The following is a 27,295-nucleotide window of genomic DNA, read 5'->3' as shown; positions in this document are numbered from 1 at the left end:
ACTTCATTCAAACATTCTTTTGAATTGTTGTTTATCAACTTAGAGCTACCCATCGCAGATTTCAAGTCACTTAAAGAGTTGCAGGAATCTTTTAACAAAGTGTTATTGGTTTTAGATTTGGTTTTTGTTTCCTGCTTTAAATCTTCACTCGACTCCATGGCCTTCTCAAAACCCTTCTGAATAAGTTCTTCTTTTGATGAGACATTCAGATTTTTTACTAGCTTTTCAACTGGACCGCTTTTCAGCGCAACACTCTTTGACAAAGTTTCAGCAGTTTTGTCATTGTTACAAACTAGCTCCTCAGACTTTCCCTTAATGTTGTCTTCATTTACGGTTTTAGTATATTTCTTACGCAATCGCTGTCCCCCCTTACTTCGATATCTCGATGTGTAAATATTCCTCACTTGTATATTTATTGGACATATGTTTAGCTTACAAATTGTCATAAGACTCTTTGTAGTCAAATTTGGCTCAGTAGAACCTTCATCAATGTGAGGTGCCAAAGTGTCATGTGCAGATTTTGTTGTGTTCAGTGATTGAATGTGAATTCCTCTTCTTCCGCCATACATCTGAAGTTGTAGAGGCTTACAAAAGTCTTTTTTAGAATGAAGTTTACGCACCTTAGTCAGATCAAATTCAGTTTTGACTTTTGCAGGGCTTTGATCTATCCCTTTTGACTTTTTAGGCACACTTGATTTAGTATCTATTGTGGTTTTGGGATTAAAATGTTGTCCATTTTCAGCAGGAAAAATGTTAGAGCTGATTCTGTTTAGTTTAACTTTTTTTGGTGACTTTGGTATCTTGGAAGGAGTAGCCAATTTTATCCTTGCCTCGTTTGGATCTTTTTTCGCTGTTTTACTTATTTGCTTAAAAATATTTGAATTATATCCAGACATTGAGAGTACATTTGGTTCCTCAAGAGTGTTATCTGAAGGCTTATGATTTGTGACATTATCTAAGTTTGTTCTCTTCAGTCTTTTTACTTTTCTTACAAGTGATTTTTGTTTGTTTCCCCAAACTTTACGAAATGAATTTTTCTTGATCTTACCTCCATGGGTTTTTATTATATTATTTACGGCATTGTATTTGTGAAGGCTTGAATTTGAATTTTTTGAGTTTAACACTTTTCTTTTAAAGAAATAGTTAGTTGATCCGTCAGCACTACCATTTTTGATTGTGTTTGAACTAACCTGAGTATTATTTTGCTGGTTTCTGTTGTCACATTTTGTATTCAAAAGTTCTTTGGATGGACCATTAGAGAATGTATCATAATTCATCTCGAGTTTGTCAGTTACATCACTTTTTGTTAATGGCTCAACCTCGTTTTCTGCTGTAACATTATCTTTGTTGCACAATTCTTCTGCATCACAAACAGTCTTTTCAATATTAGTAGGAATCGTCTGTGGTTCTTTTTCTCCAGTTTCAATACTATCATTCTTTGAGTTTTCACTGGAAACCACCTCAAATCGTTCATTAACTTCTTTGGTTGATTTATTTCTAGATAAACTATTTTCAAACTTGCTGTAAAGATTCTGTATTGCATCATTGATGATTTTGACTGAAGTGTCAACCCTTGGAGACTGGTTCAAGTCTTTTGTTAGAGAATCAGTTAACACATTTTCACTACACACTGCACAACATGTAGACTCATCACAAGTATTTTTGTTTTGCTTTTTATCAACAAATTTTAAAACTGATTCATTTTGTATGTTATCTTTTACAACCTCCAAAGTCTCAACTGCTTTCCCTTTCGAAACTTGAGTGTTGAACTTCGATATTTCATCAACATTTCTAACATTATTTTCATTATTTTGTGTCATACTCTCATTGACATTGAATGCACTTTTTGGTTTTTCAATAATCTTTGAATGATTATTTAAATCCATATACAATCGAAATAAGCGACTTTTATTATCTTCTGGTGAAAATTTTTTGTTTGGATTTTTAAAGAGCAACTTACAATCAACATTGTTTGCTACAGGTTCCATGCATCTCTCAGAATCTTGACTGGTTTGGTTTGAATTGATTTTGTTACTTTTAACTTTTGTTTTCACAGAGGCTGGAAAACCAGGTTTTTCAGGAACAACATTCTCTAATGTATCAATGTTCTTTTTTTCTAAACCATTCTGATCTTTCACTATCGGTTTTAATTTTTGCTCAAAAATGTCGTCCACTTGTACTTTTTTCTTGGATTTGTTTCCAACCTCTGGAAATTCAATTGATGACGAAGTAATGTTTTTAGACTTTGTTGGAGTCTCTATCATCGGGATTGCTGCAAGTTTACTTGTTGGTTGCTTGGACCAGCCTATTGAGGATTCTTCTAGAATCTCTTTAACATTGCGTTCATATAAATCTGCAGATGTTTCTTCTGAATGTTTTAGTTGTTCTTGATTCTCAAAGGGTAACTTATTAGGCTCTAAAGGTTTCTCTTTAACTTTTGAATCTAAAATGTTTATGTCACTCAGGGCTTTTGTGTATGACGTCATATTCAGTTTTGGACTAGCCAATCGATCCATTAGTAATCTGTATGTTTTTCTCAAATCTAAAGATTGTCTTGAATGATCAGTTTCTTGTAACTAGAAAAAGAACATTTAATGTACATTAGAAAGTCAACCTCATTGAAAGTTTTGTAGTGAATTAAAAGGTAGTTATTTTCCCCCTTTTACCCCTACCTACCCCGGAGCACCATAAAAGAGCCCGGGTCTCCACCGGTACCAGAGCAGGATGCTAACTCATGGTACTTTGCGACTCTCTGGAATGTGACCGGCAGCCACCCCACCTTGTGCCATCATTATTTTCCTCTAAATTTTACATAATCTGCAGTCTCTCTTTTAACTCCATAAGTCTTATCGGATGTCGGTAGTGAAAGAAAATATTGGATTAAATAAAAGACAACTGAAAATCATTTGTTGGTCTTATTAGTCATTACTTTGTTGTTTGAGGTAATAATGTAAATTAAATGTCCCCCCATGTAAACGTAAATTGATTGAAGTTTACTGCAAATATTAGTCATATTGTATATTATGATTGGAGCACACAGGAGTAGGCCTAACAGGTAAGACTTTAAAACTAATTTATCCAATTTAGCACAATACGCTATTTTCAATCTAAGTTTTAAATGAAAAATCAGGCTTAACCATGTGTCATAGTTTCAAATCAATTTTGTTTTCCTCATGCATTTCAACTGTGTTAGGGTGTTATTGTTACTATCTCCTTTGACGACCCGCTGTAAAGGTTCTAGAAAGAGCATGGGCTCTTTTCAGGCATCTACCTGAATTTTCAGGCTATTTTCAGAAGCGCTATTTTACCCTGCACAATGTATGAAAAATGTGATAATAATATAGAAGAATTTCACAATATTTAAAGTCTTTCAAGTGTTGATGGTCTTAAAGTGTTTAACTGTGTACACAATTTAATTGTTTTTATCACGATGAAAAGTATTTTAAGCCAAGATTTGAAATGCTTTGAACACTTTCGATATTGTAAATCGTCACTATGTTTGAAAATGAACTCGTTTCTGTCTCTAGAGTTCAACAAAAATCACAACCAAATAGTTAGGATACTAATTGAGGTATTACTTAATAACATGTTGATTCCATACAAGTGTGTATAACAAAGAAATAGTCAGCATGCCCTTATCTAATGATTGCGAATTTTAGTACAAAGTTCTTGAAATGGTATCAGTAATGAAAAAAATATCACATTTACCTCGTCATACAGGTTAGTGGACGAAATTTCAGTTTTTATTGGTGATTTTTGTGGCGTTGAAACACCACTGGATTTACTCTTATTCTGTGGCTTTGGTTTTGCTTTTGAGGCCTAAAAAAAGGTAAAATTGTCTTTAAAAATGTATTGCTATTGACTAACATATACAGGTTGAATCTAGTAGGGTGTCGAGTACTGATTTCTGACAGACCGTTGGTACAGTTCGGCCAAAACTTATGTGTGCACGGACGGGTCGCTACTAACCAAACTAAATCATACGGGTACCGGTTATTGGCAGTGCTGGGGTTAGAGGAGAGAGTAGCAAAATCCAAATGTTTTCACAAAAGTACCCCTGCCAACCACCTTGCCTAGACCCAACCAGATCTGGTCGTGCGTACAGAAACTTTGGCCAAACTATACGACAATGATGAAATAAACATTTTTTGTTGAATATTGGTTGGTTATAATGAAAACATAGCTCTGAGAAGTAGGTAGTTATATAAGTGATTAAGTCTGTGGGATAGTGCGGACATAACAAATATTGAAAGTTTTTAAAATTGTTAATTGCTATTTGGTTTAGCTTAGTAGTAAAGCAAAAAATATATGTCACTCATCCAAAATGTGTTTACTGTTAGTACTCATATGCAAACACAGATTTTTCTGAACTAGTAACGTAATATACTGTTTCCACTAAACCCCAAGGAACACATAAAAATATTTAAAACATATTTTGAGTGCAGTAGTACAGTATGTAAAAAAAAAAACAGCGGTTCTCTAGTTTGAATCTCACGAGTGTCAAATACAAACATATGTCGTAAAATAGGTTACATAATTTTAAAGATATTTTTAACCTAGCAATTTAGGTAGGTAAAATAAAAAATCCTGACTGTTTTAATTTGTTTAAAAATGATAGCTTTTTTGTCAAAAGATTCATATTTAAGTTGCCTACTCTATTTTTTTTGCAAAAACTTATATCTCTGATTAAAACTTCATATTCATGAGTTAAGCAATATTTCTGTAATATTGCATATCACAAAAAACTAAAATGTATAGTTAGATAGCCAAAACATAAAAAACTAAATTAGGCTATATCTCAAATTGCATTCCATTTTAAAGATATTACATTTCCACGCAACTTTCGAATTTAGAATTTATCCGTATTTCTCTTAGTTTTCGAGCTATCAACTAGAGAAACATGATTTCCCCATATTAAACTCAAGTTATATTTACAGCCTCATAATATTATTGAGTACTGTGATGAATAAATTACTTGCTTTCATAATCCTTTGCTGGTTTTGAAAACTCAATTATTTGGTTTACTTATTTGAAAGAAAATGAAAATCTTGCTTAAAATTATACCAGAGATCTGATACGAAAACCATGTTTATCGGACCGAGATATTTCAACTCACTGAAACGAGTACCGGTACCATCAGTTTATTTAAATTTTCAGTTGAAGTACAACTAAATTTAATCTGAAACACCAAGGAATATAAATGTTCAGCTCACATGGCATTAAAAAGTTGGCCAAAAAAAAATATCTGAAAAAACTAAATAAAAAACTTACTTCTTTTAAAAATGATCGAACAAACTGGTCTATGAATCTTCGCATATTGAAATGTTCTGAAACAAAATACATTCATGTCAGTGATGAAATACAGGGTGTACAGTACCTATATAAAGTCCCGCACAGGCTTAATATTTTCTAAACGACAACAGATAAATCAATAAGATTTGGTACATCAACACCACACCTAAAAATCTACTTTTTCAAGGAACTATGAATTTTCTATCATTTCATGGGGACGTCTCGCAAGGAGTCAGAAGGAAATCTTAAATAGGAGCATAGGTCAATATGCACATCAGTTTAAAGGGCTTAGCTAGCAGAGTTCAATGCCGCAAATTTGAACTCAAACGGACAACCGAGCCAAGAATGACAGTTGTTCAAAGATTAATTTAATTTGCATTGCTATTATTCGCTTACTCCTCAGGGGGCACAAACCTAGGAAACGGAAGAAAGTTGTTAACGTAAGCATAGGTCGATATGCACATCAAATTAAAGGTCTTCACTACTAGATTACAATGCCGTAAATTCAAGCTCAAAAGAACACCTGAGTAAAAAATGGCAGTCGTTCAAAGATTCAAAATGGCAGATTCAAGAAATCTTTGAACGGCTGCCATTTTGAGCATGATCAACCTTTTGAACGGAGCCTTCTGGGAACCAGGGGTAACCCAGTCGTACGCACCCCTTACCTCTCTAATCGGGTCACTGGGGAGGTGGACTTAGATACCCGGTATTCGTGAGAACAATGTAGACAAACTGACCCAAATGGAGGAGGAAGGTCTCCTGAAATCTGACGATGACGACAAGCTCGCAGAAACTGGAAAGGAACGAAAAACTACTTTCCAGGGGCGAGTTGCAAAGATGGAGGATAGCGGAAGCTTTAGCCAAAGGCGAAAAGGTGCTATCCACAAGTGAGAGGAGGCTGGTGTGGGCTGCCAAGCACTCTAACTCTGCTCCCTGCAAAGCCAGTTCCTCCGGGAACTAGGATGCTGGGAAAAAGCAGGACAAGGGTGGTACCCCAAAGCTGACTCTAATGAAGCATCCAGGAAGAAAGGTGGAGGCTGTGCTGACGCAGCCACAAAGGGTTGGCCGGTCAAGCAAGTTCAGGAGCTGAGTCCATTCAGGGAAATCTCGCTATGGCTTGCCCCAGCCAGAGACCTTGTGAAAGCTGTGAAGGTATATTTATGTGCCCAGCCCTACAAGGTCTGCGTATGAGATCCCTCGTACGAAAAACGACTTTCCAGGGGCGAGTTGCAAAGACGGAGGATAGCGGATGCTTTAGCCAAAGGCGAAAAGATGCTATCCAGAAGTGAGAGGAGGCTGTTGTGGGCTGCCAAGCACCCTAACTCTGCTCCCTGCAAAGCCAGTTCCTCCTGGAACTAGGATGCTGGGAAAAAGCAGGGCAAGGGTGGTACCCCCAAAGCTGACTCTAATGAAGCCTCCAGGAAGAAAGGTGGAGGCTGTGCTAACGCAGCCACAAAGGATTGGCTGGTCAAGTAAGTTCAGGAGCCGAGTCCTTTCAGGGAAATCTCGCTACGGCTTGCCCCAGCCAGAGACCTTGTGAAAGCTGTGAAGGTATATTTATGTGCCCAGCCCTACAAGGTCTGCGTATGAGATCCCTTGGCCTATTGATGGGAGATCAAAGGGAACAGGTTACCATAGTCAAAAGGCTCTCATGGTTCACCAAGGACCTGGGATTTGACGTAGAATGAGGACCTGTGAACGAGGGTGCACAATGAGCTGTTCTAGCTGCGATGCAATCCCATGGTGACTTGTAAGCCTGGCCCTCTGTTAAAAAAAAAAACCTTTTGAAGTGGGGTTTGCGGCATTGTATTCTACTAAAAAAGACCTTTCATTTGATGTGCATATTGACCTATGCTTCCATTTAAGATTTCCTTCTGACTCCTTGCGGGACGTCCCCATGATATGACAGAAAGTTCATAGTTCCTTAAAAAAGTAGATTTTTAGGTGTGGTGTTGATGTACCAAATCTTATTGATGTATCTGTTGTCGTTTAGAAAATATTAAGCCTGTGCAGGACTTTATATACACCCTGTATATTTTTTTACTATTTGACTCAAAATACAGTGTGCTATGTTGAAAATTAGTCCAAAGCATACAATCGTCAGTATACAAAAAACTGTTTGAAAAAATACCATCTGATGAGCTTCAAATTTTCAAATTTGTAGACTAGTTTTTTATAGATTAGAAATTGAATTGCCATCTTGAAATTACAAAAAGGTCGGTAATAATATAATATCAGGGTGTCCTCTTTTATTTGCTTAGCTTTAGGTTCTATAATTGACTTGGTCCATATTTTTCTTGTATTATAAATAATGTATTACAATAAAAAGGTATTAGCTGGTTCCCCTACAGGCCTAAATTGGCCTTAACCTCTAGTTGTTACAAAACGTACATTGGCGGATTAAGACAAGAAAAATTAAACGGACATGCATAGCAGAATAGCTAATAAAATATCAGATATCGATTCTGGACCTAAATATATTTGTAATTTAATTTATTCATCAATTAATTGACTTAAGGTTATTATTGTTAGATTTTCTACATCCAGTTACAAAATATTGGACCATTCCATTAGAAAAATTAATAAATGTCAGTGGAATTGAAAAACACCATGATTTATTCTAAACAAATAATTGCACATAGTTAAATCTTCAGAAAATACTTGTAACCAAAACAGATGAATCCCTGATATACATTTTACTAGGGTTAAGTGCTTCACCATTTTAAATTCAAGCAAGTACAAAACTTAATATTTGACTTAATTTCCAATATGTTACATACTTACCAATGTATTTAAAAGTTAAAATTCACTAAAATTTTGAAATTATCAAAGGGTTTTTCACTATTCAATCATCATCTATCAGTATTTGTTTGTAAATAGCTGTAAGCCTCATATTATCAACAATAAGAGGAAACACATGGTATAATTTTACACACATGGTATAGTTAAGCAATTAATTCTATGTAATAAATACAGTAAGAGGGGAAGCAAAATACAACCACAAAACTATATTTTACTATATCATCTTCTTGCCGTTGTGTAGTTAAACACTAAAAAAATAATTCTTATGAAATTTTATTCAAAATAATTAGAGTATGTAGTTAAAGATAATTAGGTAACAAAGGTATACACATTACACAGGTTAGTAATAGAAAAAATGTAGACTTTACAAAAATCACATATAATTTAATTATTTTTACAATAGTTGCTTAAATATATACAGAAACTAAGGGCTAATAAATACACAATAAAAAGTTGCAAATTAAAATTTTTACTATGTCCTGTCCTATTATAGGACTTATCCAGTGAGTAATTCGAAGACAAATTTAAATTAAGTTGAAAACTCAATTAAGTTTTGGACTAACAAACTAAATCAAAAGTTTGAACCGCTAACTGTTTGTGTGGCAGACATTTTTAAGTGTTGAAGTCAACTATAACTGTTTTAACGTTTAGTTTATCAGTCTTCACAAAGTTACAAGTTACAGTTCACAGTTTCTCTTTAGTCACAAAGTTAACGGATCTCCAAGTACTTATTGACAATGTAGTCCAAGATGTTGATATGATCTAGAGAGCACTTGGGGTCGATGCAGCCTCCCAAAAAACTCTCACTATCACAGACTTCCTTGGGCTGAGCAGTTGTTGGCACTTCTTCTGGTGGGCTCTGCAGGAGTAAAAATTTACATTAAAAAATAATAAAAAAATAGACAACACTTCAAATTATACAAGAACAACAAATTACCCCAGCAAATACGCAGCAAACCTGCTGACTAAGCGAATTTCCATTTGCCTGATTGGAATTCCACTTAAATTAATATTTCCTTACACATGTTATATTTATTCTTTAACATTAGGTTTCGTACTAAGGTTTGCTACTTTAGGGAGTGTAATACAGTGTGTTTTTCAGTAAAATATTAATAGCTTAGTAAAAGGGGGGGGGGGGAATTTACTAATTTAGTAAGGTTTACCTTTTTGTAGTAAAGTATGTTAAATATTTACAAGACACTATCGTCAGCTAAAAAAAGTTAGTTTGTTTACATTGAAAATTGCAGTCCACAGCAAAATGAAATTAGTTAACAGCACAACTCCCAGTAACCTCTGAGGGAGGGTTTACTTAACAGCTGAATACAGCTACATTTTATTTCAACTGAACACAAAAGGGTCATGTACAGGTGCTTTCCTACCAGATGAGTTTGGCAAGGTAAACTCAGAGCGTAGAAACACAAAGACTTGCACGATATTCACATTCCGCAGCCTTATTCAACAAACAAATCGGCAGCTAACAATATCCGCTCCAGTCTCACGTATGCAAAAACTTAAAACAATAAACCCAGATAAGCCTCAAATTTTAAGACACCAATAAATTCCCGAGTGAAAAAAAAACATTTACATTGAATGACAAATAAAATGGATTTTCAGGAGCATTCAGGACCCAACTGAAATGACGGAGATTCCGAAAGATCAGGGATTTTCAGCAGCTGTAATCACCAACACACGAAAAGGATGAATTTGTACATTTTGATACTGAATCTGAGTAGCAAATCACACACCTCTGGCTGAGGAATGATGGTGTTGACTCTGGTGACGATGGAATACTTGTCTGTAGATCCTCCACTGGCAATCAGCTGTGTTACCAGTTCCACAGGCCTTTTAAGTCGAAACACACACAGATGCTGATTGGACACTTCTCCTGGAGCCGCAGATTTATCACGCATACCAAACAGACGCCAGCCGAGGTCAAACTCCTTTGTCATCCTGAACAGATTGTTTCAAATTCAATTTTTTTTTTTATGTCTAACAACAAATTGAACTAGTGCAAGGCTTATTGGTGATTGGTGGGATTTCAACCCAAGACCCTTAGGTACGAAGCATTATGTCCTACCACAAGACAAGGTCGCTCCTAGTATAGCTACAAGTAATGTAACATCACACAAAAACTTAATCTTAATATAGATTTTGAACGTCACATACAGGTGAAAACCACTTAGAATAGTCGTAAAGGAAGTGTAAGATTTGAACTAGCTCGCTTTGTAGTGATACAAACTTGTTGGTGTTCTCAATTTACAAGCAACCCTTATTAATATAAATATGTTGAATGCTTGGTAAAAAATAGAGTAACAACATTTCTCCATTATTTAAGTTTTAAATTTATAAAATTACTAGTCCTTCTTTTTGTTGTTAAGTTAAAAAAATAGTGGTGCCTAGTGTGTAATAGAAACAAACACAATAATCACAAATACACAAGGTTCTTACTTGCGAATACACTCCCTTTCATGATTGGTAAAGTCGGAAGCCAGGAAAAATATATCTTCAGTTCCCTTATCCTCCACGAACATCCTCAGTAGTATTCCGACAACCTGTTCATTCAATGGATTCTTGTTTGTGTCCATGTTCATTATTCTAAAACATTTAAACAAATTATAAACAAACTTCTTTTGTTTTTTCTACTTATTTACTCAATTTTACTGGTACCAAAAAAGAGATTTACTCTTTTTGGTTGTTACCAATAGGCTATGCACAATTAGGCAACAAGAAATCCGGTAGTGAATTGTGAATTGAGATTGGGTAATATTTTGCTCAGTTCATAGGTTAAAACCTTTTAGTAAAGCCATGTGTACACGAGGCCAGTTGGCGGACAAGTTAATTGCCTCAGGTCACATGAAATGATGAAATACATTAGAGGCAAGTAACCTGCCCTGTTACCTGCCTGCTACACTGGCCTCAAGTAAACACTGCTTAACAGATGGAAAAAAAGCTTTTGAGCAACAAAATCATACAACTCCATACATGATTTTGTTTTATGTTTACGATTTATTAACAATAGAGTAAATCTATAACCAAACTCACTCATAAGTTCGTGTTTTTGTTGGATGTCTGAGGGAGATGAATGTAGGTACTCCTCCTTCTGCGAAGTAATTGAAGTTTGGCTGCAAAACAAATAATAGTCCCAATAAAAAAAATCTTTTTATGTAAATTTATATTGACAAATGGTGAAAAATGAACCTTTTTTTTTAGAATTTTAGGCCTTAAATTATCAGTCTTAATAGAGGTGCTAAGGCAGTTTACTGCAGCATGAAATTTTATTTTCTTAAATTTAATATGCTATCGCAATATACGTAGAACACTTCCTTCCTACAGGTAAGGTTCAGGCTCAATGCCTAAGGACAGAAAAGATCTGCTACTCCCTCAATTTCATTAGACTAAGTGTGACTACCTTAGGCCTACACAGGGGCAGAACCTTCAATAAAGGAAGGTTAGTTGGGATTTAAAAGCTTGGTTTATTGTTTGAAAGAATTAATTCGGAATAATTTACCACTTGTACTCTACTAAATAAATGTTTCCTAATAGAATTTGAAAAAAACATATCAATCTCGTGGACAACCATAGGGAGGGAAAGGTAGCGTAAAAACATGACCGCAAATTCCCAATCTACACCCTTCGCGCTCTTCTTATCCGACTGACTTACCCACGCCCCTTGGTTCGGTGGTCATACACATCACACAGAGCGCTGACACCTCTTGTCAGCAGAACAATCAGGCTACACATTCCATGCTATGACTAAGCCATTGAACACAATGAAGAAATGAAAGTATGCAATACCACTGTGACAAAAAAAACTGAATTGTAAGATTATGGTGGCTTGTGGAGCTGCAACACGTTTCCAGTTTCCCAATTGCCGATAGTATTCGCAATGGCTGAAACTTGCCAAAACTGTTTTGGGCTAACATTCATGATATTCCAAATCATCCTTGATAAATCCCATATCGCCAAGAATAACGAAACAAACTACAAAAAATAGACATTTTAAAATTTCAGCAATTTTTGCGGCCCTAATATAAACTTGTAGAATATCTGCAAGTTCTATGCTTCAAACGATCTATGAATATTAATACACACTTTTAAACAAAACAAGAAAATAAGGGTTTGTGTGGGCAAATTAATAGCTCAGTCCCACAATTGTCAATCGATACAGATCAGATGTATTGTTTACTACCTCAACGAGCCTACAGCAAGATTGGATGGTGTTGACTGCATCTGTTGAAGCAGCCTGTCTAGCCTCAGCGCAGTTTGTTGATGTAGCCTCACCTACCAGAATATTGCCTGCTTCGGAAACCAACACCACTAACACTTTCCACGAACCACTGCAAATACGAAAACCAAATTAAATCAATGTTATCCATATAATTATAAGTAGTGAAGTAGGCTACTATATTAGTGGAGATGTTACGATATTGCTGTGATCGCAACAGATACACAAATGTTTCCATTAGGCTTAGATGGTACTAAAGTACCGGTACGGACATTTTAACATTGGCTCTTTTTTCCCACGAAATGTTGATTGCATCCAGGTACAGTGTGACTACCAGAGTAAGCTACCTAGTAAACTAACGAAGCAAGCTTAATAAATCTGTAATAAAAAATGAAATTGAGGTGTACTTTTTAACATTAGGCCTATAAACTTTTGAAACAAGGTTTATTTTATCCTCGTGTTATGGGAAGCCTAGGTATTCCATAACACTTTATGTTGATATTCACTAGGTACATAACCGAAAGGTTTTTGCTAATAAAACCTGCCTTTGGACTGTCTCATAAAACATTATTATATAGTACCTACTCAATATACATTTGTTTGGAGTCATTATTTTGTTTAGTTTTTTGTCATACTATAAACTGTGCGGTAAAAATAGTTTAAACATAATTACAATTTAATAACTTACCCTTCACAAGGTTTCATGATATATTTAAAATCAATATTGTAAGCCAAAGAGCATGTAGTCCTGAGCAGATTGAAAGGGTTGGTTTCAGTGGTGCTGTCTTCTTTTATCATCTTGACTAGGTAGATTGACTTTGCCAACTGCGAGAGGTGTTCCTTCCCCATCCAAGATAAACCATCTCTTGTGTCTAAAAAATGCAACAAATAAAATAAATACATTTTTTATGTAAAAAAAATCAACCTTTAGAACACCAAGGATTAACAAGTGATGCGAGCAAAACTTGACAAAACCCAACTGAAAGCTGGTATTTACTGTAACCTCATGAGTAACCAGATTAAAATCTACATACTGCTGATTCAAAGGAATAAAATAACCTAAAAGTTATGTCAATGATCATTGATAGTAAATCACTTTCTATAGTCAAGTAACTGTCTGGGAGTTACTAAATTTTAAAAATATTTTAAAAGTGCTGATTTGATCTTTTCATTGTTGCATGCATAGCTTGAGTGAAGCTACTAGTGTTAAAATAAGAGGTAGTGACAAGTAGAAAAAAAGTAGTTCTCACTGTAAATGTATTTAACCTTTAATAAAATGCGCCATAACTTACTTTTTGTAGAATTGACGTTAAGTGAAGGCAAGGCAGTTGGTAGTTTTGGTTTGGCTGTGTCCAGACAACTTCCGCTGGATACTGATTGATTGTTAGATCTGTTACAAAAAGACAAAATCCAAATGATACAAAAAAATCTTTCCTCGTCATAGTTCAATTATTGATTGAGGTGATAAAAGAATAAAAGATTTTTAAATTTTACAACAGATCAAAGATCAGGCCTTTTGTTTGTCAACATGAGGATTATCGTTACGGGATTGTAAAGTAGCCTATATAAAAAATAAATATAAATTAAATAAATATAGCCTATATATAAAATAATTACTCTTAAAAATTGATTTTGTTATGTAATCAACCAAAAGAGTAAAAATAATTTTTAAAACCAAATTTATATCAAATACACACCATTAATAAAGGATTGTATTGCATAGATTTAGCAATGTATGTAAATAAAATCATGTAAATAAGAAACATAATGTACTTGTTAGTGTTTTGTTTCTGTGACTCTATTCATGTATGTATGTACAGCTTGAATAAAGGTATTTTATTTGATTTGATATTATTTCAAGCACTGAAAGGGGCATTATCTGGTGCACACTCAATTTTCATGTCCGAGGCGAAGCCAAACACACAAACACCAAAATTCACATGCAAGGCAAATCCAAGCTAGTTAGAGTGCGTTGCACAAAGCCGAGGATGGGAATAATCTGTGCAGGAACCAGAAAATCACTTTTGGTAAAAATTATGAACAATTCTTTTCATCACTAAAAAACAAGTAGGCCTACCGAAAACATGTTTAGTGTTTACATTTAGATTGTTAAACACCTGATTTCAATTATAAATAAAAATGGTATTTTTTTTTACTTTAGGTTACTCTTCATCTCCAATCACTTGCCATTTTACAGAAGAATATAAGGGATCGGCCAACTAAAAGCGACTGGTTAAAAAGACTGTCGTGTTTTATTGGTATATAAAACTTGTACGAGTGCAAAATAAATCGGGAGTAGTTAGGAATACTCTTCTGTCTCCTTGAATTACATATGTATACTGTTGTTCTGAGTACAATGGTTTAACCAGTGAATGTTCAATGTTCCCAGAACACACTAAATGATTATTTTTTTCACTTACAAGGAGTTTGTTGCACTGGAGTGGAGATTGCTTCTTGCGCCTACGTTTGTTTTGACGTCATTATTTGTATTTGGTTTGCCTTGGATTTTATCTCCGTTTGCAATATCTAAAAAGAAATTACATATATCGTTCACTTAGAAAAATCAAAAGCAATTTGTTCGCATATACATTGTAATTAACTGAGAACACTATATAGACACTGTTTCATTCTGGTTGTCCCTATTAAGAGTCCTTGGAGGCTAGTGGCCATCTTGGATTAATTTTAAACAGCTGCTGAAGAGTTATTTATCATCCCAAAAAATTTGTTCAAATACCAAAATGATTGTAACTCAAATATTCAGGGTACTACGAGTTCAGACATTTTGTTGTAGTTTGATAAAATTGTTTTATGAGTTAGCACGGCTAGGCTCCAAGGACTCTTAAAAACCCGAAGAAGTCACTCAATCAATCTTTGCAACACTTACATTTGGTGATGATTTTATTATTGTTAGCAAATTAATTTGACCACGGTAGTAAACATTTTTTTTTTTACAAATGGCAATGTTTTTGTATCATTCAATTTACTTCAATTTCTTTCATAATAACTTGAATTTGAATACTTACTTTTTTTTAATAAATGAATTGATATATGTAGTTTGTATATCCTCCTCTAATACAAGGCCATGGTGAGACAAAAGTGACAACACCCTGTCTTGGCAAACTGAAACAGCTGTTGCACTGATTTGTAATGGAATGTCTCCCTAAAGTTTATGTTTATACGTTTGTATTACTGTTATTACAATGACTGGGACGGTGGCGTCGTCCTGTAATCCAGCAACTAGGAGGCCACAAATTGTGGATATTTATAGGCATGCACTGAGGATGCGATACTCCCTGGTGTAGATTAACGTCCGCACTAGTGAGTACTACTACCACTATCCGCAGTACTATCTTGATAATTAGACCAATTCGTTAATTTAAAAATGTGGTTTGGATTCCACTATAAACTGTAGGTCCCTTAGTTTACATTAGCTGTATGGGCTATTAATTAACAGCTGTGTCTAAGGAATATGTCGGCCTTAGTCACTAACAAGACTACAAGATCGCGCCACTCATCTTACACTCATCTCCATTCATACTTGGCTTAAAATGCCTACTTTGTATGGTCGCCATTTCAATGAAAAGTATATAAAAAGTAAAAGTAAAGGAAACAGGCTGGTCGGTGAGACGTTGCTACACACCAACGCCGCTGCCTTAAAGAAGGCTATCCTATTTGCAATTTACACCACATTAAATAATAAATATAATGAATTTAAAAATTATATATGGATAAGATATTTAACAATATAGTTTTGAGCAAACCAAATTGACTCTACTGATCTACAGTTAAAAACATGCCAAGAGTCTTCAAGTTTTACCTGCAGTCTCTTTTGGTATCGGAATGTCTGCTCGTTTCTTGAATTCACTAAAAAAATAAAACATGGGTTCATTTAAGAGGTGTTTCAAAAGGATTGTAACAAAACAAAACACTTAGTGAGTATAAATAATCAATGGTTGATCCTTTAACCCTCCCCACCTAAAGTGTCGTCCACCCAAAATCTGGCGAGTTTGTAGGCACTAAGCTTTGTTCGTTATTTTTATGCGTGATCAATGCCCAAGTTTACTTATACCAACTGTTCAGCTAATTCAGGGCTTCATGGTGACTATTGGAGTCGGCCGTTTAGCAATGAATTTTATGATTATATCTCTTTTTTATGTTGTTTCTCTCTGACTGATCTGAAACAGCTGTCGTGAGTTTACAAATGGTGAATTGTTTTATTGTTTATGTTTTGTTGTTGATTACTATGAGTGGTGCATAGTGAATTGTTCAAAAATGGGTTATGATCTCCGTTCAAGTGATGTGATAAACTCCATGACTTTTATGTGATTCTTTAAGTAATTTAAGTGATATTGATTATGACAATATTGAAGACGACTTTGAGTTTATAACTCAAGCAATATGGAACATTCAATGTATGCCCAGATGTATGAATATTTATGCAAACAAAAAACTCAGTGAAAGTTGTAGGCTTAACTAAACCGGTGTTTGTTGTTTCAATTTAATAATAGGTGATGTTAAAAAAATATGTTAAAATGAATGTCTTCTTGAAGTATCTTATTTGTATACAAGAGGTTAAGTTACCTTGATTCTGTCCAAGTAATCCTTAAGTCGTCATTTGTGCAGAATCAAGGTAACTTAACCTCTTGTATACATTCATGAAGTAATCCGGAAGGCAATACACAAGATGAAGTATCTTATTTTCCTTATAGGCTAACATAATCTATGTAACCTTATTCAATAGAAATGCTGTTATGTTTGTATTAAGATTAAATAGAAATAACATGCTCCTTTATATGGATTGCGAGAAGCACACATATATATGTGTTATTAAATTAATTTATAACAGGTATCGGTATCGAGTGCGGAATCGAGAATTGTAACCAAAGTTCTGGAATCGGAATCGGTATCGGAATCGACCAATTCTGGAATCAGCCCAATCACCAGTTTTAATTTTAACATTCTTATTTTTAGAAATATGATTAAGTTATAAAATATGTAAGAATATAATGACCAAACACTAATCCAAAAACTGTATTTCCAAAGTAGAGTACTCAACTAGAGTATAGCACAAGAAAATGGTCTGATAGGAGATGATGCAATGATGTCTGAATCATATGCAAAACAGTAGTTTTTATTAACAGCCAATTTATTTGACCTTTTTTGTGCAGTCTACAACCATTGAATATTTTTAAAGAATACAATAAAACTTTATTTATACATTTCAAACATTTCAACATATGACTATGATTTTCAATCAAATATAAATGTTTAAAAAAAATAAAATAAAATGAAAGCTCAATAGAGCAATGGGGGAATTGCAGCACCATCTTCAAATTGAATGCTTCGAATTTTTCGTCTAGTTCCCCGTAGCCTTAGCGAAACTGCTCGAATGATGGAAAGCTGGCTTTGGATCCTCAACCATCCGATAATTTGGGAGTATGGTTTTCTCCATTTTACAGCCAGGGCTTCGCTTGTTCTCCTCTGAAACGCTTCATATTCTTTGTGGGGGACTCCTTCCGTGGAACATATTAATGGTGTGAAGCTTCCTCTGATGTCTTCGGCTGCTTTGTCATATTTATTGTGTTTCTGAACGGCATGGTTTCGAGATATTGTTCCCCATTCTTGGTTGGCGTAAGAGGGAGCGTCAGCATTAACAATGCGATTATCAAAAAACGCTACTCTCTCAGCCTCCCAAATACCATTAACTTTAAAATCAGCTTTTAAAGCAGGCACATTGTTTGCAGGGTCAGCTTCTCTCATAATAGGCTCGACTTCAACCCCTTTCCAGGCCATATTTGCTATTGCAGCACAGTGGTCTCGATGTTGATCATGCCCATGTTTGATCAATCCTCCTTTTTTACAATTTAATGCATGTGTTAGATTCATAGGTTGATCACAACCATCACATCGTACTGGTAAATTTCTTAGTGTGCGGCCATAGCGAATTGACAAAGCATCTCTGAATTGATCCGGGGACAAATCCGTATGATCAGATGCACATGGTGTCACAGTTAACCATTGGCTAGTATTCCCTGCTACAATTCTAATTATTGGCTTCTTTTGACTTTCAGGAAGTAATTCCATAATTTGTTCATTATTTGCTTTAGCCAACATATCTTTTTCTAGTTTTCTCTTCTTTATTACATCTTGTAGTGTTGATACATGATCATTAATCTTTAATGGTTGTCCATTTTTAATGGCTAATATTAATTTTTCTGTGCATTGTTTTGATGCTTCAAATGAAATACCATCGTTCTTTGTCGGGTCCTGAATATTTAAGCCTCCAAAACGAGTAGGGAGAGAGAACAAGTCATGTTCAAGTTCAGAAATCTCTTGTTCGAAAAGGTTGGGAGTGAAATGGTGATGTATGGCAGTTTTTAAATCTTCGTATTCTTCACTAAATCCCTCTGTTACTCTTTGGAGAAATGCCCATTCATTTTGTAATGACTTAGTAAAGGCAGTATACGCTGCTTGAGGACTTTTATGTGCAGCTATGCCAAATTTCTTTATACAATCAACCCATTTTTTTACTTTTTCTTTCACGAATTCCTTCTTTTCTTCTGAGCTACCAATAATACCCCCTAAAAACCTGTACGATGTTACAATTTTCACTTGTAGGTCTCTGAAAATTTCTTCTGCTTTTTCTTTATATTCAGGTTTTACTATCAATACACTTTTCTTGGGTTCTGGGTAATACCCCCATTTTGGCCCTTCAACACGTAAAGCGTTAAACCATTCTCTAACTTTAAGTATTTCACCGAAACATGCAGAATCATCAGCGTACCAGTTTTGCTTCCAATTTAGGCTTTTTAGTTTTTTACCAAAGGTAATATGCCAATTGCATACATTAGCATGCCTAAAGGGTCTCCCTGAGTGGTCCCTTCTTGACTAAGGATGATTTTATTGCTTCCTCTAAACATAATGGTTGCATAGCCTTGGTATGTATTGAATAGGAAACGAGCGCAACGAGGCCAAAGCACCCTAGCATTCCACAGAGTTAAAGGCCTGCTCAAGGCATTGAACGCATTTGAAGCATCTACAAGTAAAATACAATTTTGGTTCTTTTCATTGAATAGGTCCGTCATAGCATGTATAGCACCTTCTATTCCAGCTTTCGTTCCGGCGCAGAGTTGGTCAGATCCACATATTTCTTGAACATCGTCACCTGTTACAAAAGCCATGGTTTTTGCACATAGTCTCTGCAAAACTTCTCCAACTCCTATTGGGCGAATACCAGGGTATTTGTTCAGTGCTAATCCTCTTCTAGCTAACAGAGCTCTGATCGAGTTCCAGTTTACTATCCCGTTTGCCATCCATCGAGTTAACGATGCGACTGCTTCCCTTAAACGAGTGCTATGTGCTCCATAGCGCAGCAACATATTCTTCCATTGATCAGCATTTGTTCCGCTAGGGCCAGCACTTCCATGCAAACGTCTAGCCATCTTCTCTATGTGGTCACTGGATATATCTACATCTACCATCAATGGTAAGTTCTCATCAGCTAGAAAGGTATTGTCATTCGGAACCATTTGACGTGGGTGCTTATTTTTTAAAACTTGAAAAACATTTTGACCATCAGGAAGGATATCGTCAGGTGTGAGTACTCCATCGCCGGAGCGATCTGTGAGCCATCTTGTAGCTTCACGCAATTTTCCTTGTAATACCAATCTTGTGAAGATTCTTATTTTCTGGTCTTCTTCTTGGTGTTCTTGTGATGTTTTCATTTGCCGATCACATCTCTCAGCTTCACGTATTAATTCATCAAATTGATCATTTTCCCACATTTCCATTCTTTTCTTCATCAAACGTCTTATGTCAGACCCATTTTTTATCATTTTATCTTTTTGAAGAATGGTAGCACATAAGAAAAATATTCTTTCGGTTGAATTTATACCATTAGGGACTGCTTGGATCTCTTTGGCTAGAACATCTACAAATTGCCTTCCAATTGAACCTTGTGGTATTGTATATTGTCTTCCTTTTAATTTCATTGCACAAAGCCACCGTTTGTGCCATTCATTGTTTTCTTGAGAACTTACAGAGTTAAGAAGTGGAACTCCGAATCCTCTGGTAAATAACTTGTTCATAAAATTGTCTTTAATCATATCATCTTGATTGACATCGTCTGCTGTTACAAGAAATTGAACAATTCCGTGGTCATAGCATTCATTGTATACAGCTTTATTTGTATTATCGGAAATTGGAGTTGGTTTGGCTTTAGTTTTTACTTTTGAGGTCCTAAATTTCACTTCTCTGGAAATGCTTTTAGAAATTTTACTATTAGTAATCATCTCATCACATATTTTATCTTTTCGATTTATTTGGCTGACTATACTTTCATTTGGAATTAAAAGTTCAAAATGTCCACAATCCAAACGGCCGGTTAAAAGTAGGTCCGCTGTAATTTTATGAGAAGATCTTGATATTATTGTTGGTTTATTTTCCAAATGGATGATTCTAGTTTTAAAATGTTTAGCTTGATAAAAGATGTTAATGTTGATTTCAAACAAGTCAGATATAACCATACATTCAACACTAGTTCCATAAGTACCATCTTTTTTCATTTCCTGGCAGTATTTTTCTTTATCAATCTCAGTTTGGTCATCATACAGGATAAAACGTTCATATTCTTTCCAGTTTGTATACATATGTTCGACAGTATTTAACCTAAGTTTTTTAAACTGATTTTGAGATTGAAATAAGAATATACTCAAAGATCTAAAAAGACAATTGCCGTCACCTAGTACATTTTGTCTTTTAAATGTTAAAGTCATTTTACTTCATTGGTCCAATAAAAAAAAATTATATTAAAATAGTTCAATTCCTAAAACTGTGGAATAGATGTGAACAAAAAGATTGGTAATGTTTACATAATAAAAAAATTTTGAAATCAGTATTATAAACAAATAAAATGAATATTTGAGGTTAGATGATTTTAAGTTGTGAGAGTTATTAATGATATAGAGGTATAATGTATAAAATACTTATTTGTAGAAAACCTGTCTTCTTAAAGATCTTTTTGAAACACTGTTTGGAAGCTAATTTAAAAATTATTCACTAATAATCACTGAAAATTGAAGAGCAAAATTTTTATCAACTTTATAAGTTCAACATCAGCTGTATATTGTTCCGCTAGGGCCAGCACTTCCATGCAAACCCTTCTGAACCATTGAATATTGGATACTGAAATAGATATCCCATCTATATGGACAAGCTGTCGCACATTTTTTATGAAATAAGAATGTATTTGTGTGAACCAGAATGTGCTAGTGTCTAAAAGTTATCAAGTTGATGGGTCGTAACATTTGCTATAGCTCACAATAAGAGATTCCATCAGTTTGACTTGGTAAAAAAGTTTGTGAATCGCATAGAAATTAGTAATTTAGATCAGCACAATCTGTCGGTGGCTCACAAAATCTACAACAATGTTGATCAAAAATCTGGCTACAAATTTAACATGGGGATGGGATGTCTAATTGTATCGATAGTCAAAGCTACAACTATAAAAATATGAATTAAAGGTCTATGGGAATCCCAAAAATTGGGATACACGGGACAAACGTGATTCTCGGCCTAATTTTTGGAATGGTCAGTCTAATATTATCTTCCTTGGGAGATATTACAGTAACTCCCCAAAATCAAAATTACTGTCAGCAGATATCTATCCTAATATAAATCCCGTTTAAAACAACTTAAGAAGTAAAATATTATTCTAGATTATAGAAACTCACTCTTCATGAGTTCTCTTGAATCTCACTGAATACCGCTGGTCTTTCCTCTTATCAAGCCACCGGTAAAAGTCCAGTGTATTGTGCTTGTAAGAGAAACATATAGCAGAGTGAGGATATCCTTGGTAGTAAAACTCGGCTAACCGATATTGCAACTTGTCGGCTCTCTCGTTCTCAATAAATCTGCAAACAATAAAAGAAAATATTGGGATACAGCGTTGAAAGGGCCATGGTAAAATGTTCTTGCTCATAAAAAAAAATTGGCTACTAGTTGATTAGACTCCTTAATTACACAACACAATGTAGCTTTTACGTTAAGTAAAGTACTTTTGATCAATTCATTTTCAACATGGGGTGAGCAGAAGTAACATATACTATATTTCTCATTTAAAAATTTGTCTGTATATAAATCATACTTGCAGACTTCTAATTTTACAACAATTATGATTATGTTGTATTCTTGGATATGATCCAATAAGAAATCCATTAGTGTTGGTTATAGCAGTAACTACAAATAATAGACCAATAAGTTAAAATTAAATTATAACTAGGCTATTTATTATATTTTAGAAAAAAAATATCTTACTGAATAATGTCTTGCATGTAAAATTCACTGGCGTCCTCTGGGAAATGCAGAACTATTATTTCAGAATAATCCTTTAGCGAAGAGAAGGTATTAATTATTCCTTTCAGTACGTTGAAGGTGTAGATACTTGTGTAATGCCTGCAATCAAAACTCTCATTTCAAAATAGGTTCATAAAAGGTCAAACTCTTTTTGTCTCAAAGGCCAATAATGCCTTGGATATCATAAAAACTGCTAACAAACTGCAGCTGACTTGTGCTGAAACCAGTGGTGAGGTTTACAACTACTAAGCTAAAGCAATTCACTAATGTAAATCCACTACAGTCAGTTCACAAATATAGGCGGTCTAATAGGAAGTTTTCTTGGGCTCCACTCAATTTTATTTTGGGTTAATGTATTTTGCAGCTGATAAGGGTCATTGTGTGGTTTATTGATGCCTGGGGCCGGATGTTGTCAGGCCCCCCTCTCCCTCAAACACACAATGAGCAATGCTTGTGGTTACGTCACTGTCTGAGACAACATTTTCTGTAGCGGAGATATCATCAACAATCGCGGCAAAATCTTAAACATATCCATTATATAGTTACTGTCCTCCACGATTGTGGCAAAATCTAGATTATCCCGCGGTGTTTGTACATCATCATCGTCTTCCGCAACCGCACAAATATCAAAATTATCTCCTGCGGTTGAATAGACATTATCGGCTTCCGCGACCGCATAAAAATCAAAAATATCTCCTGCGGCCGTATAGACATCATTGTCTTCCTCAATAGCACAAAACCCCTGAATATCTCTCACTACAACAAAAATATAATCATCATCCTCCATGATTGCAGCCAAAACTTGATCATCCCCCAAGTTTTTTTTTTTCACAGCACATTCAAGCTCACTCTCTTGTACCAAGTTTGAAGCATTTTTTTTAAATTTCCATCACGTCAGAGAATGTTACATGGCAAATTTGTTTGAAGTTGATAAGGTTCGAGATTTTATTCTAATTTAAATATGCTCATAATTACTGGATGACAAGACTTACAGTAGTTCATAATTTGGCTTATCTGTAAATATTTACCAGCAAGGTCCATTTGGTGATTCCGGAGGTAATTCTCTGCATTTCCCATTGTTATAGTACTTTTCATCGGCCTAGAAACAATAAGCATAAAAGAAAATATAAAACTTTATTAGAATGTAGCTCCTAGTTGGTTTTCTAAGCAATGAACTATCTATCTTAAACTTAAGCTTATAAAATAAATATTGAAGGTACGAATTAGTTTCACTGCATGGAAATGATATCATTGCCATTGTAAACAGTACGCAAAATAGCTTAGTTTCCGCTTTATTCATTCTCGCTGGGACTATTTCTGCTCGCCTAATAGATTTCACTGTTGGTGTTTTTTCTATTAAACTCTACCATTCAGTATACATACAAATAACATAGCATACATAACCTAACATAACATAAAATACATACATGTTTACATAGTTCTCTGTTTTAACCCACCTTTTAGGTTTTTCAACCTAGGTCTGGTGCTGTGAGAGTCAGTTAAGAGAGAGTATACTGTATATGATAAATTTAAAGAAAACGTAGAAATGCAAAAAATGTTCAAGTATTTGCGTTGTAGAGATTATTACCTTTATTACAGGAGAAAACTCCTCTAAGGCAGCGAGCGCTCGCCCAGCCAACTTAGTCTTCACAAACTCTGGATTCTGACCTTCCGCTTCTGCTAAAACATTGTCTCTCCACTGAAGCTTTACTCCTCTGAAACAGTGAGGTAACATTTTAGACCTAAAAATACTATACAGTATCATCGGGTTTAAATACTGAAGTAGTCACTATTTAAATTTCTACAAACATCATATGTTTGTATTTTCTAAACTGTCATTCCGTTACTGTAGAATCTCATGAAACATATGTTTACTATCTTTCCGTACTGCAGTGTTTAGATCTAACGGTTTTCAGCAGGCTCCATTTAGTGAAACCTAGATTGTAAAACCTGTAACAGTAAGTAACAAATATACACATATGTATTTTTTTTTTACAAAAGCTAAGGCTACCACGGGCACTACCATAACACTACAAACTAGGTCTTCTGAGAACAACCGTGTTACAGAAGTACTCAAGTTTCGGCCTTGCTGCAGACAGCCATCATCAGAGCAGTTCAAAGGAACAGATGTCAGGCACTACTAGTGGAGGAGGCTACGAGAATGCAGATTATATTAACAAGTTGTCAATTTCGCATTTCTCAGCAAGGAAAAATCAAACAAATTTTTGTTTTTTTTATGACAGTTATAACTTTTGTGATAGATGATTTTACTAGCCTTTTTAGAATTAGTTATGTGACAGGTAACCAAATGAAACAACAAAAATGCACTACGAATAAATAATTTATTTACTTATGATAAAAACAGTAGTAAAGTATTTAGCTATCGACTTGCTGTAGGAAAGATGAGTGATTAGTCTACGTTTAGTTTACAAACACGATACTTATTAATAGTCACCAATACTAGCTGACGATTAAGAAAGAATACAATTTGGATATGAGTCGCTTGGATTTACAAAGTTAAGTTACAGATTTTCATGTTAAAATACATTTTAGAAGAGTGAGGAAAAGGCTACAATTAATTTAGATGACCGACCGAGCCGAATTTAGAATTTAGACTAACTCAACTGAGTGCGCTCTGCCCATAGCCCAGAGTTGGGCGTGGAGGGGAACCAGCCAATCGTGTTGCAGCTGTGCCGCGTGACGTCAGTGCTAGCCCTGGACAGTGCTGCTGCCTAACGATTCATCAGGGCATTAGGCAAACTATAGCTGCGCCTTAACTGATTTCATCGAGCGACTTGCTTAGCTGTATCAGCAAATTCCAGCCATGCGCGTTACACTTTCCGAGAACGTTGGCCGGCTTAGCGCTGAGCCATGCTGACGGAATATTCCATGGTGAAGCAACTGGCTGACACAGAAAGCTGGGAGGTTAACAGTCCAACATTACAAACCCTCTTTTTATATTTGAAATAAAGCAAAGCTTTTGTGACGGTACTGACAGGGTTTCCTGAGGGTGTAACAAAAACCTCCCTAGCTGATATGTAATGGGTCTGGAAATTTTTAACTGTTTAAACTAGGCATATGGCCCTTTCTACACGAGCGTGAGTCTCGTGACGGGACCGATGCGTGACCTCCCCAACAATGTGTGCAAACTCCACAAGCACGTACAACTAAGTGTGGGGGTCGCACTGTTGTATGAGTGTGGGGGTGGCTGGATCCCCAGTGCTCTGAGTCTGCATTAAACCCGTAGAATCATTCTACACGAAGCGCTTCAGACACGAGATGGACACAGTGGAGCTAGGTTGTTGTATAGCTGAGGTTGTCCAACCCCAGCTATTCGAACTTCTGAGGGAGGAAAGTAAGCAGAAACGATGGTGGACGCATCCGACGTTATCGAACAGACTTACCAGAGGGACGTTCCATGTCATGTTTAGTGACCATCGGAGGTATCAGGAAATGTTTTCCAGTCTGTCGGGACGTTCGATGAACTATAAGTATTACTTGTGTCACACATTCATTCACATTCATTTTGCCAATTTCATTCCAACTTTAGCCTTTATCTCAAAATTGGAATAACCATTGGTCTTGTAATAAACAAATAAACTTCTCTGCATCGAACATCACATCCAACCCAAACCCAAACCCAATTATCGCTACTGCAAAATAGATGTGAAGTAAGCTGACACGCCCGGTGACACCGCTATGTGTAGAATGGCAGAGCGAAATTCTCTAAATGGATTTGACACGGTTGTCAACTTTCGAGCCCCCACTTGCTGCCGCGTCCATTCAACCTTGAGGAGCGAGCTGGTCTAGTGGTAGAGCACTGGGCTTTGCATCCCGATGACCTGGGTTTAAATCCTGCTAATTACCAATGGATTTGTTGTATGTGATTATGCCGCAAACCTCTAGGACTAGCCTGAAGTGTGTAAAACAGTTCCAGGCTAGAACCTAGTGTCTTAGGATGTGAAGGTAAGACCATCACCTTGCAGAGAAAAATAGAGATATTCAGCTTAACTTACATAGAATTTAGAATAATAATAAAATCAAATTTAAATCTGATAAAATGCATTTCTAAAGCCATTGAAAAATTAATTGTATACAAACTACCCAAGTGAAATACCTTTTTTCCAACAATACTAAAGACCAATTTTGCATACAGTATTGAATTCATAATTACAATTTCCAATAGTATTTATACCTTCCGCAAAGATTCGTGGCGGCTGAGGGATTAGGACGGTCGGGTGGTGTCCCAGCCCCTTAATTAGCCCTCACTCGACTGCTCTGGGGTTTGACAATGAGTCACCCACTGGCTCAATGCATAGTTGGTAAAATGTTTGTATATCACCATCATAATGTGTATTAAATAACGTCATTTTTGTAACCTGCATCAAATAACAAGAACATTGAGCCCAAACACGAAATAATTGCGATGATATTAAGCATACCACGACACTAAAACTTGTATGCTTATGTAAAAATGTATACTTAATAACGCCGCAATTATTTCGTGTTTGGGCTCAATGTTCTTCTTATTTGACGCAGGTTACAAAATTGGCGTTATTTAATACACTTTATGGTGATATACAAAAATTCTTCCAACTATGCATTGAGCCTAGTGGGTAACTC

At 35.4% G+C, this 27,295-nt stretch overlaps 1 protein-coding gene and 1 long non-coding RNA gene across 2 annotated transcripts in view; both read right to left on the bottom strand.

Annotated features, from left to right (window-relative positions):
• Positions 1 to 2,389: 2,389 nt before the first annotated feature.
• On the bottom strand, positions 2,390 to 8,176 carry LOC128993837 (uncharacterized). The gene is made up of 4 exons (XR_008490834.1): positions 8,077 to 8,176; positions 5,272 to 5,327; positions 3,709 to 3,819; positions 2,390 to 2,576 (listed from the first exon to the last, which is right to left on the bottom strand). It is a non-coding gene; the product is annotated as an uncharacterized LOC128993837 (long non-coding RNA).
• A 305-nt stretch (positions 8,177 to 8,481) lies between these two features.
• Positions 8,482 to 27,295, bottom strand: part of LOC128995033 (uncharacterized) — a 43,041-nt gene continuing 24,227 nt past the window's right edge. Inside the window, exons 5-17 of the mRNA XM_054419904.1 lie at positions 24,261 to 24,387; positions 23,701 to 23,771; positions 22,634 to 22,771; positions 22,051 to 22,230; positions 16,137 to 16,183; positions 14,740 to 14,845; positions 13,612 to 13,709; positions 13,008 to 13,191; positions 12,284 to 12,431; positions 11,137 to 11,216; positions 10,543 to 10,689; positions 9,840 to 10,044; positions 8,482 to 8,953 (exon numbers count right to left, since the gene is read on the bottom strand). Of these exons, the coding sequence (XP_054275879.1) occupies positions 8,804 to 8,953; positions 9,840 to 10,044; positions 10,543 to 10,689; positions 11,137 to 11,216; positions 12,284 to 12,431; positions 13,008 to 13,191; positions 13,612 to 13,709; positions 14,740 to 14,845; positions 16,137 to 16,183; positions 22,051 to 22,230; positions 22,634 to 22,771; positions 23,701 to 23,771; positions 24,261 to 24,387 (1,681 nt within the window). The 3' untranslated portion in view covers positions 8,482 to 8,803. The remainder of the gene's footprint in view (positions 8,954 to 9,839; positions 10,045 to 10,542; positions 10,690 to 11,136; positions 11,217 to 12,283; positions 12,432 to 13,007; positions 13,192 to 13,611; positions 13,710 to 14,739; positions 14,846 to 16,136; positions 16,184 to 22,050; positions 22,231 to 22,633; positions 22,772 to 23,700; positions 23,772 to 24,260; positions 24,388 to 27,295) is intronic.

The sequence above is a fragment of the Macrosteles quadrilineatus genome, unplaced genomic scaffold, assembly GCF_028750875.1.
Source record: "Macrosteles quadrilineatus isolate MER2022 unplaced genomic scaffold, UCM_ALF_1.0 Scaffold_5__1_contigs__length_97177068, whole genome shotgun sequence".
NCBI lineage: Eukaryota > Metazoa > Arthropoda > Insecta > Hemiptera > Cicadellidae > Macrosteles > Macrosteles quadrilineatus.
Note: the sequence above shows the minus strand (reverse complement) of the source record. Positions and strands in the feature narration are given on the sequence as shown.